This window comes from Gopherus flavomarginatus, chromosome 2 (assembly GCF_025201925.1).
Source record: "Gopherus flavomarginatus isolate rGopFla2 chromosome 2, rGopFla2.mat.asm, whole genome shotgun sequence".
NCBI classification, from domain to species: domain Eukaryota; kingdom Metazoa; phylum Chordata; order Testudines; family Testudinidae; genus Gopherus; species Gopherus flavomarginatus.
In genome coordinates this window covers 207226737-207238631 of record NC_066618.1, presented here as the reverse complement: position 1 = coordinate 207238631, position 11895 = coordinate 207226737, and the positions used below count along the sequence as shown (strand labels likewise).

At 43.9% G+C, this 11895-nt stretch overlaps 1 protein-coding gene across 2 annotated transcripts in view; it reads left to right on the top strand.

Annotated features, from left to right (window-relative positions):
- Positions 1–7187: 7187 nt before the first annotated feature.
- IMPA2 (inositol monophosphatase 2) overlaps positions 7188–11895 on the top strand; it is a 30487-nt gene continuing 25779 nt past the window's right edge. The window contains exon 1 of one of the 2 annotated variants that reach the window (XM_050942182.1): positions 7188–7695. In XM_050942182.1, the coding sequence (XP_050798139.1) occupies positions 7594–7695 (102 nt within the window). In that variant the 5' untranslated portion in view covers positions 7188–7593. The remainder of the gene's footprint in view (positions 7696–11895) is intronic. The other variant, XM_050942180.1, reaches the window with a different exon arrangement.

Genomic DNA, 11895 nt, shown 5'->3' with positions numbered 1-11895 from the left:
CAGGGTGTGGCCTACACGCTGTTAGGCCGTTTGTGAGTGGCCCAGGGTGGGAGCTATAACAGCAAAACATTGCGAGGCACTGAAGGTTCTAGGGAAGGTGGTGACACAATCTCTTACTTGTCTGGACTGTATCCTGGAATGTGACAACTGAATTTTGGGCCTTGTCTGTGGAAGGGGTCCAAATGTGCTTAAACTAGCACTGGTTCTGAGGGCCTAAAAATCCCCCCAAATCCTAGATCTCTTGCAAAAAGCTGGAAGTTAGACAGATATAGCAGGACATTTGTCCCATCACACACACTAAGGTCAAAATTTTCAAAAGTGGCTATTTATTTTGGATAGCTCAGTTTTGGAGTGTCCCAAATGAAGTCGCTGAGAGCTGCAGGTACACACCTCTGAAAATCAGGCCCAAGGTATCTCAACTTGGGCATCCAAAACCAGGGGCACCGAAAATTAGTATAGCCTGTTGAAAATGTTTGCTTATATTAATAAGTTTATGTGCATGCCACAGGTTATAGAAAACTTTGAAAGTCTCATTTTTTTTTTTTTAACTGGACGATTTCCATGTATTTCATGCTGATCTCTGAAAGGATGTTGGCGGTTGGATTCTCCGTGTGATAACTACACCAATAAAGTAAAATTTGTGCAGTTTACAATTACTGTTAAATAGGGACATGATAAATTATTGGCTGAGGAGTAATTAAATCAATTTCAGTTATAGCAGTTTCACCTTTGGGTGACCCTCCTTTCTGTACTGTACAACTGAATAGACTATGATTGCCATCTGAAGTGCACTTAGAGAACATTGGCATTGATTAACACTGCACAACTGTCTAGAACAGGAAACAAAGAATACCACATCTAATTAAGTGACAAATATATCAATTAAGGCTTTACTTCCTGGAAGAGAGAGAGATCTACAATTACAGTCTGTTTTCTACTTAGGTCAGGAATTACAAGTTTTCACTTCACCAGATGTTCATTTTCTAAAAGAAAGAAGCTGCATGACCCTTATGCAACTATGGAGGAAGAGTGACCTGTAAGAGCTGCTAATCTAAGATGATGAGCATTCAGGCAAATAATGAAGTACCTGATAAACAGCAGTATTTCAGATCCAGTCAAAATGAAACTACTTTGCGTTGACATGCTTAAATAAGAGTAATGTGTGTAGACCATAAGAGTTATGTGAGAGGAACTGGCCAGTGTTTAGGAGTTATGAAAGATTAGAAGTTATGAAAGATCTTAGACATTATGAAAGATTGGTTAAGGGCCAAATCCAGCAAGGTGGAGCACACCTTCAGTGCACACCAAAATAAACGGAAGTTGAGGGCACTCAGCACCGCATAGTAGGTGGTGCCTTCCACCTTGCAGGATTGGGCCTTAAGACACATTTGGATAAACTCAGTGTAATCAGCAAAGTAATAATAAAGAACCAGTGAAAATTTCCTGAGGAAAATGGTAGGAAGTTTTCCTATTTGTTTGTAGATATTACAAGAAATACTACAACTTCCACAGAATATTTGTGGGGTTCTTCAAATACTATTTACAGTAACTGATTAGCTTGTTTTTTCGTTTTGTTTCATTTTTATTGTACAGCATGATCTGAACAGATGCATGGCCAGTGTGAATCTGCAAAAAAATGATGGCTTATTCAACTGATACTTCTGCCACTAAAAATATTTACAGAGACAATGTGGGTGAGGTAATATCTTTTATTGGACCAACTTCTGTTGGTGTGAGAGAGAAGCTTTCAAGCCACCTCAAAACAGAAACAGAAGTTGGTTTCATAAAAGATATTACCTCACCCACTTTGTCTCTCTAATATCCTGGGACCAACAAAGCTACAACTACACTACATACCTAAAATCTTTGCAATTCACTGTGCTGGAGGGACTCCCCAGGGCTTAGAAGAGCCTTTTGTTAAAATTCTATCACCATATTGAAGGGAGTAGTATGATAATTTCCCTACCTCTGATGGAGTTACCCCCTCTCTGAATGCTACCGAACCCTCCCTTCTGGAGATGACTTATCCCTAAAGTTCCTAAAAATTCTTGTGAAGAGCATTTTCCCCCTTTCCCATCAACCAGATTTCATCAAGTGTCCAGGATTTTCCAAAATTGTTCTCAGGATACTCCTGAATCAATTTACTAGATTTTCACAAAAACAACAAAGCGCCCTTGTGGCACCTTAGAGACTAATAAATTTATTTGGGTGTAAGTTTTTGTGGGCTAAAATCCACTTCATCAGATGCATGGAGTGAAAAATACAGTAAGCAGAATATATATTACAGCACATGAAAAGATGGGAGTTGCCTTACCAAGTGAGGGGTCAGTGCTAATGAGGCCAATTCAATTAAGATGAAAGTAGCCTATTCCCAACAGTTGACAAGAAGGTGTGAGTATCAACAGAGGGAAAATTACTTTTTGCAGTGACCCATCCGCTCCCCGTCTTTATTCAGGCCTACTGTGATGGTGTCCAGTTTGCAAATTAATTCTGGTTCTGCAGTTTCTCGTTGAAGTCTGTTTTTGAAGTTTTTTTGTTGAAGAATTGCCAGTAGCAGATCTGAGCAGCAAGAAAGGAAATGTTCTGCTTTGTATAAGAGTAATAAATAGATAACTGCTGAATTATAGAAGGAAAGATCCAATGTCTTGTTTTGCTGTTGCCAGTCTACAAGTAACTACAAAAATCTTCTTTCATAAATCACCTGTAAAAAAAGCAGCCTTCTTAATCCTGCTTCAAGTATCCTCTAAGATGAAGCCCCCTATCTTTGTAGATTTGCTTATTATTTGCCACTGTGTAACCTGCCTTTACTAAATACTGCTGGTAAGTATTTTTATCCAGTCTGTCTTTGTGTAGTAACAGAATTAGGGCCAGAACCTTGGGTCTGGTCAAGCTATGTTCAGTACAGAAACCAAGCCAAGGAGCAAAGTGACTTTAAGCCACCTTTTCATCTCCCCAAACCTGATGGCAACTTGTGGCTTGTTCATGCATAAGTCCAAGGAGCCTTAGGACTGTTTAAACTTATGTTGCCACTGCAATAATACTTCTTAGTGGCCACTCTGTTCAAGATCATCAGAAAAAAAGGTGCTTCGGCCACACTCTTCCTGCCCCTTACGTTACCATAGCACTATACCAGCCAGAGGCTCCTTCATGCAAGAGGAGTTTCCAGCTGCTGTTTTAGTACAGCTCTACGTCCACTTTGCACTGACAATCTGACACTTTGAATTTAAAAGACTGTGTGTAAAGATTTGTAAATCATGAATGTCAGTATTTTCATTTCTAAGATCAAGGGGTGAGTGTGTAGTGAAGAAAGACAAAGCGACTTGCTACAAATCCAGCCTCAAATGCTACTTGTTGTTACCGAATCCTCCTGCTCAGAACGATGCCACACTTAATTCCAACAGAAAACTGGTTCCACGCAAAAGATCTGCAAAACAGACTCAGACAGCACAAATGGGGATGTGGCCTGTGGAAACAGCATGAAAATGCAATGGCTACATAGGGTTTAGAGGTGGAATAATCATATTCAGCTACAGCAGATTCACTCTTGCTGAGACTGGTGGTATGTTGATATAACATGTAGAGATAGTAATGAAAGAAAAACAGATAATTCAAGATGATTAAATAAACTTGACAAAGGCTTGTACTCACAGATCATCCTGTTCCAGAAATCTGTAACTAACATATGTGGTCTAAAGGACTGTGGACACAACTGGGAGTCAAAAGATCCATCTTTATTACTTACGCAAAAGGAATTGCTGGGTGCTCAGCACTTTTGAAAATCAGGCCACTTATTTAGCCACCTACGTACTGATTTAAGAGTTTAACTTCAGACATTCAGTTTCACATGGGGTTGCAATGCCACTCAGATTAGGCCTGGTAACCCCTCCATCCAGGTGGAGAGAAAGCTGAGCCACATGGTGTTGTGGCCTAGCACATGAGGAGTCTGTTCCGGTACGGCAGAGCACTGGGGATTCTGCTGATCAACTCCTGGCAGCACCGGCTCATGCACTAGGAGATAGCAAGACTCCCCAGCCAAAGGAGACATGGGTTTCCAGAAGGAGGAAGGAGTGGGGGGGATGAGCGAGGACCAGAATAGGGACCCTGATGGGAGGGGCAGCAGGTACCAGAATTCCTTCCCTTGCCTCCGATAAATATCTGAATTGGCACCAATTATAAAAGGGAGACTAAGGGTATGCGTACACCAGAAATACTACAGCAACGCAGCTGAAGTGCTGCAGCTGCACCACTGTAGCACTGTAGTGTAGACACTACGGAGACAGAATTTTCTTCCATCACTTTAGTAAATCCACCTCTCCAAGAGGTGGTAGCTGGGTCAGTGGAAGAATTTTTCCATTGACCTTGTGGTGTCTACACCAGGGCTTAGGTCAGCTTAATTACATTGCCCAGGGCGTGCAATTTTTCAGAGCCCTGAGCAATGTAGTTAAGCCGACCTAACTTTGTAGTATAGACCAGGCCTAAATTTAGTGATTTACAAATAGTTTTTTAAATGCAAATATGCTCACGACCAGGGATGGCTCCAGGGTTTTTGCCACCCCAAGCAGCAAAAAGAACAACAACAACAACAACAACAACAAAAAGCCATGATCGCGATCTGCAGCTCTACGACCACCGCTTCAGTCTTCCACGGCAATTCGGTGAATGGTCCTTCATTCCGAGAGGGAGTGAGGGACCCGCCACTGAATTGACGCCAAAGACTCGGACATGCTGCCCCTCACTGTTGGCCGCCCCAAGCAGCTGCTTGCTGGGCTGGTGCCTGGAGCCAGTCCTGCTCACGACTCAGGCATTTCTGTAGTAATTTCTATTCCAATTTAAATCAGTGTTTCTGAAAGGTCGTCAAATTGACAATCCTGGAAAATGAAGCCCTTTAACCACAAAACAGGTACATAATGACAATAAAAATGTCCACAACCCTTTTCCAAAAAATATTTTAGTATGATTCCTTCTCTGTGCTCATTCAACCCTTTGGCCATCTTTGATAACATTACCAACACCTTTCCTCTAGGATGTGGTCTGGAACTACCAACTCTTTTCATTTTAGCTGCTGAACAGATATTTTATGGTACTAACTTTTGTTCACAATCAGCTAGACTGAACTGATAACTAAAGGCAAAGGATCTATGTCTCATTACTAATTCCTGGCTCTACTGCGTCTGTTAGGCCTGAATAAAGATATAGCAGACAAAACCAGGTATGCCAACCTGACCTAAGTCAGGCTAACAGAGGTTTTTGGGTAATCCCTGAGTGGAAAAACAAGCAGCTTGTCTCACAAGCACTGGGAAAAAGTGAGATAAGGGAGAGGCTGCATTCCTGGCATAGTACCAGATGTGCTGTGTTAGGAGCAGATCCTTCGAAGAACTGATAAGAACCCTAGCTTCCCAGCCTCCTTGTTTTCACTCCTTGGTTTTGTTCTTTGTTTGTTTTTAACTCCCCTACATTTCTAACTTTAGGCATGCATGTATACTAAAGGTGTTTAGTTTCTAGGTTTTAGAAGAAGGGGGTGGGTTGCTCAAGTGAATAATTTATGATGCGACAGAACTGTCTATATAGGCTTGTACTAAGAAGTAAAGCAGAAGCTGGTTCTCTCTGGAGAGGAGCTGCTCTCTGTTGATGCGTGCACTTGTCAATAAAGAGCTTTTGATTAGACCTTGCTGGTGTTGCCTGTCTCTCTCGCGGTCAGACAACGAACTTTGCCATCTGGGTTAGCATCCCCGACAAGTCCTCCCAAAGAAGTCATTGGAAAGGCCTTATTTTGATGTCTAAAGCAAAAAAATCCAGAATATTTTATTTGAACTTCTTGCTTGACAATGTAAATATTGTAATGAACTGGCTAGTTTATGAGTGTGTATTAGTGTGTGCCACTGTCTTCTACTAAATGGTATCTGAACTACTCATCTGTGAGTCATAGGCCCTCTCATGTTTTTAGCTAACAGAGATTTTCTTTTAGTTTATGTGGTAGAGGCATGAGTTATTGGACCGGTAGGTTTTGAGTTCTGTTCCTCTTGTCACTGAGAAGTTCCAGTGGACTATGTTGTACATCTCCTAATTTTCTGGAATAATTCCCTTTTCTTCTATAGAGTAGTTAATATTATATTACAGCCTAAAACCTGAGCATTTTCTAAACAACTAAAATAATGGCTGTCTACTACTCACTATCTGTCCTTTATCTCTGATTTTTGAGCAAGTGTTACAGTATATAATCCTTAATGTGAAAGGGTATCTCTTTCACAACAGTCAAACCATATAGGCAGAACAGACAGCTGCCTAGTGCAGCAAAATATTTAGGGAGTTTTGATTGTCTAAATTACATACATTCTCCACTTTGTCTAGGGCAGCAAATATCTGGGCACCTGGTAAAACCACAGGAAGGTTGTTTTAAATAGCTTTGCATGTAAAATATAGTAGAATCCCACTAAAGCAAACTGTATATCTAATAAGAGCTGTATACTAAATATATGACTGAATCTAACATATTTGCTGAGGATTTATTATGAAAGACATGTATTTATATATTAAGAACGTCTACAATATGTCCACCAGCAATGTTCTTAGCGGGTTAACATTTAAAAACAATAATTTTATCTTACAATATAGCAAACTCTTAACTCACCTGTCAGGAGGTGATTCAGGAACTCATACCCTCTCAAGAGCCTGGGAAAACAGATAGGTATTGCAGTATGCCCAGAGACCAACGAGGGTGGGGCAAATTAAAGGGTAAGAGCAGGACCAAAAGGAGACTGCTATAATTAATAGACATGAGACCTCATTTCAATTAACAGGGAGCTGGAGATCAACGAGGGGTTCAGATCATCAAGGTTACACTACTGCGTTAAGTGGATATTACTCCTTGGCATGCCCATCCCCGCAACGGGAAGAGCGAGTGTTGCTGTTCGAGCCTGTCTTCAACCTGCACAAAGGGGAGCGATTACGTGCAGCTCGCAAGGTTTATGGGCCAGGAGACAGATCAAAGCAAGTAACCACCACGACTTGCTCTCCGCCACATCCTGTTCTTCACATTACTGAGTCATTGCTGTTGAGCTGCTTACCTCCCCAGCAGCCCCTATAGCTCAAATTAGCAGCCTGCAGGCTTTAAGCTGCAGCCCGCGCCTTGCTCTGCCCAGTACCAGCGTCAGGGGCTTGTCCCTCTTGCCTCCCTCCCTGCCGCAGGCTGTGTCGGCAGGCACAGGCTGCCATTCATTGCAGAGAGGCGGTACTGGGGGAGGGAGTGACAGGGGCAGTCCCTCCCCTGTGCACTGGGGAGAGAAGGAAGAGAAGAGAGAGGAGGAGAGAAACAGGAAAGGCGGGGCAAGGGGGTGGAGGGGCGAGGGGGAAGGCAGGAGCAGCAGCACCACGACAGACACCCCGCAGCTGGAAGCAGCAGCTGGAACTTCCCCGCTCGCCTCCCCGCAGCTACAGCAGCGGCAGGGGAGAAGCCGGAGAAGTTTCCGAGCAGATCTGCTTGGTTCGGGGGCAGCTGGAACACGGCCCCCCACTTGTGCTCCCTGGCAGTGAGGCTGACAGGGACCTGCCTGCCGCGCGGGGTGCGCAGGAGAAGAGGTGGCAGGAGGAGCTGCGATGAAGCCCTGCGAAGAGGAGGGGCCGGGGGCTGCGGCCGGAGGGGACCCCTGGAAGGACTGCATGGAGGCGGCGGTGCAGCTGGCGCGGCGGGCTGGGCAGGTTAGCAGCAGCAAGAGCCCACACTGATACTCTTGTACTTGCCTCGGTCTTCTCCCTTTCCCCAGTCACAGCGTGGGGATAGCATGTGCAGGAGCGAGCTAGAGCCATTCCTTTCCCCTCCCTCCCCTTTCCCCCTTGTCCCTGCCTCTGACCCGTCAGTCACTTCCTCCTGCCAGGGAATGGAGGGTCCGCGCTTGCAACAGCATCTGCTCGGTGTGTCAGTCACGACGTGTGCCGCAGTCCGTAGAGAGTTTTCAGTTTTCTCTCCCTGCTGCGGTCCCCCAAATAAATGCCCCTTTCCGGGGTGAGGAAATCTTGCTTGCAAGGGTTAATAATGCTGCTGGAGTGGTCGGAACTGTTTGCTGCAGGCTACACTTCTGTGCACTCAGCACTCTAACCTGTTGGTGCCTGCGGTGTTAACGAGGGCGGGCGAAGGAACAGGCGGTGGGGGAGAGGTGCAGGAAAAATCTCTGAAGGGGAGGGGATTAGTGTAAGAGGAGGTAAGAGAGCCAACTGGGTCAGGTCAATTGCAGTGACAAAGCTGCCTTACATTTATCCAGATTCTTCGCCGACTTATAAATGACACACTGTATTGTATATATTTTAAATACCTGCAGGAACGTTTTAAACAATTACACTAAGTAGCTGGAAAAGCTTTTTGTAAAGCATATTGGCTCTAAATGTTTTTGTTGAGGTAGAGACCTGCCATTGCATGCTGCACATAATGGGCTGAGTGTTGAATATCAGTGAGGGATTTTGCTTTCATATAAACTGAGCATAGGTGATATTTTTAGCAAACGTAGCAATGAGGCCTTTAGTCTATCATTTTGTTTGTTTGTTGCAGGCTTTAGCAGCGTGAACTGCAAATACTCAAGCCACCAATAATGATCTTTTAGATAAATGGCATCATCATATAGTGTTCTTGAGGAAAAATGAGACTGCACTAGTGATATACCGTCTTAGCAGGGTGTTTAAGGGAAATTCCACCATGGGAGTGTTTTTTTTTTTTTCACATTTCAAAATAATTTCAGAATGTATCTAAAATAATGGTCTATAGTTTGGGTTTTTTGTTTTTGTTTTTTTTTAATTCTCTAATTAGCAGTATGAAGGAAAAGGCTCCAATACACCCTCCAGAAGCAGGCATATTTTGTGACTGGGAGCATTTTTTATATTTAAAAATAAGATTAGAATGATTTGCCAAAGCAAACGTGTTTTAATGTATTTTCTTTCTTAATAAGAAAAAAGCATATACAGTGATGATAATGCTGGATTATGAGGAATTGAGGATACCTCATATCATGATGCATATATCCAGGATATGTTATATTTCCATTTTATAACAGGTAGGGTTTCTCTCTGAGAAAGTGTGTCAAGGATATTTAGCTGAATGACTGATTTCTTACCTGCTATTATCTTCTTGCTTTGCCAGTCTTATCGCAATGGGGCAGATAAGAGTCACTGCAGATTTACAGTGGTGTAAATAAAGAATTATCAACATTTAAAAGTTTTGCCAGCATAGCTATGCCGGTTAGAAGTGTGAAAAAAATCACACCCCTAACCAAAACAGCTATGCCTGGAAAAGCTATAATGTAGATGTAATTATACCAGCCAAAAAGTCCTTTTGCTATTATAACTTACTTTGCACAGGAAAGTGATTTAGGATATCTTAACAAAAGAACTCTTTTGCCAGTATCACCATCTCCATGGAGGAGAGGGAGTATAGCAACAAATCTTTTTTAGTGGCCTTAGGTCAATATCTGTCTCAACCTGAGAGTTGGGGTATCTCTACACTGGATAGTAAACCCAGGTCTGTGGGATCCACACTTGCAGACTTATTCTTTCTAAGCTCATGCTTGAGCATCCACACTCCATTGCAGTTTGAATCTCATGTACGTGCCAGCAGGTACACTCTACAGTATGAAGACCCAAGTCAGACCTTGCTGTTTCTTGGGCATAACTCAGGGTTCTTAGCACCTTTGGTAGCCATGGTTGCTTTAGGGCTTGATTCATAGTGTATTGCAGGGATCGGCAACCTTTGGCACGCGGCTCGCCAGTGTAAGCACTGTGGCAGCCCGGGCCAGTTTGTTTACCTGCTGTGTCTGCAGGTTCAGCCGACCGCGGCTCCCACTGCCCACGGTTTGCCGTCCCAGGCTAATGGGGGCTGCAGGAAGTGGCACGGGCCGAGGGATGTGCTGGCCGCTGCTTCCCACCCTGGCGGGCCACGTGCCAAAGGTTGCCGATCCCTGGTGTATTGTGAGAGAATGTCTGTTCATACCTTCATCCCTTGGGACTTGACCAGAAGTGGTTTGAGCCCGCCAAAGCATCCAGCAGAGCCATTTGGGTCCACATGCTTCTAGCAGCCAGAGTTGTAAACATAGATCACTGCCCAGTGGAAGAACTTCTCCAGATCATGCTTTCACCCCTATTTCGGGAGTCAGCCAAAGCAACTGTGAGAAGTTGGTGGACATTTTGGCAGGGGTATTTGTCTTACCAAAGGCATCTCTTGGAGGGGAGTACTGAAATCCAGATTATGGATTTCTGGTAGAAGTTAATCAGAACTACATCTTCTGGGGCTTCCTGTTTGTTTTGGGGGGTTTTTTGTTTGTTTGGTTTGGTGAAAACCTTAAGAATGAGAATTAAAAGAGGAAATTCATCAGTTTCCATGGAATTGTTTTTTAAAAGGACATGGTATTCTTCTTCTCAAAGATGTTCATCCATGTTTAGCAGAGGACCCCGCAAACATATCCACCAATGGGAATTTTTTTAATACTTTCGGAATAGTGTCTCCAAAAGTCAGAAGGCTGATAAAGAAATAGTTACACGAATGAATATGTGTCATAGTGATGCTGTCTGATCTGGAAATGTACCTGCTCCAAGTCATGGATCTCATGCTTGAACCCATTGTTTAGCTCTGTTTACGCATATTACATATGGGTCTGTGCTGTGCAGTTTGGATCCAGTTACTCAGGAGGGCCATGGCAGCATGGATTCAGTATTTAACTTGGGCCATTTTCTGTGCATAACTGGCCTGAATTGAAATCCCTCCCCATTCACTATACCTGTGGATTTACCATGGACTTTCTCACATCTTTCTTCTGTTGAGTACTCTTTTACCAAATCCTGCTTGCTTTATTCATGTAAGTAAACCTACCAACTTCAGGGTGACTTTTTGCATAAGGTAAGTAAGTGGGATTAGGACCTGTTGTGGGGTTGTAGCTGCACTGTAGCATTCCCTGCTGGCCAAGCATGGCAGAGCAGGAAGTCCCCTGCCTCATTTTCCCTCCCCAGTGTAGATTTTCATGGCTTGCCAGACACCAGTTTGTTCAGGAGAGGTGGTTTAGCCCTCCAACCAAATAACAAACAAAATTTACCCCTTCCAGGGTAAGGAAAGTCCAACTGAATAAGTCCCAACAAACGAAAAGGTTCTTCTGCCCTTCAGAGGCTTCTCTTTAGCCAACTCTCTGGGCCCTGTTCCTAACGCTTTTGTGGGCTAGCTGTGCGAGTCTTTGTGGCTCTGGGATGGAGCATTCAGACCCCAGTCTGATTCCCCCGGAGTACTATTCTCAGACCCACCTGGGCTCTGTTCCTTGTGTCCTTCCCTGCTCTGGTATGGAGCACTGGGGCCCCTAGAGTATTTGGCCTCCTGCAGACTAAAGTTTAAGGCCTTCCACAGGAACCTTCCCACTCATAGTGGCTCCAACTAGATCTGCTAAATCGACCGCCAGTGGATCAATTGCTGCAGCCTTGATGCACGGTAAGCATATGGATCTCTCTCAGTCCTTTCATAAGACCCAGATGTCCATTAAACTGTCACATGAGTGTGGCCCTCCTTAGTCCCACCCCCACAGGCTCAGAAGCAGCTAATTAATAATGACACAGATATGGCTGGCCTCATCTCATATGTTTGATATTACAACAGTACTGGACAATACGGGTCTGATCTACTCTCATTTATGCTGTGTAAATTGGGAGAAACTTCAGTGAAGTCAGTGGAGTTACACCAGTGTAAAACCAGGGGTATGTTGACATTAGAAGCACCACTGTGGCACAGCTGCATTGCTGCAGCTGCGCCACAGTAGTGTGGACACTTACTATAGCGACGAATGGGTTCTTCTGTCACTGTAGATAATCCGTCTCTCCATGAGGTTACTAGCTTGACCTAACAGTATCTACACTGGGGCTTAGGTTGGCTTTATTACA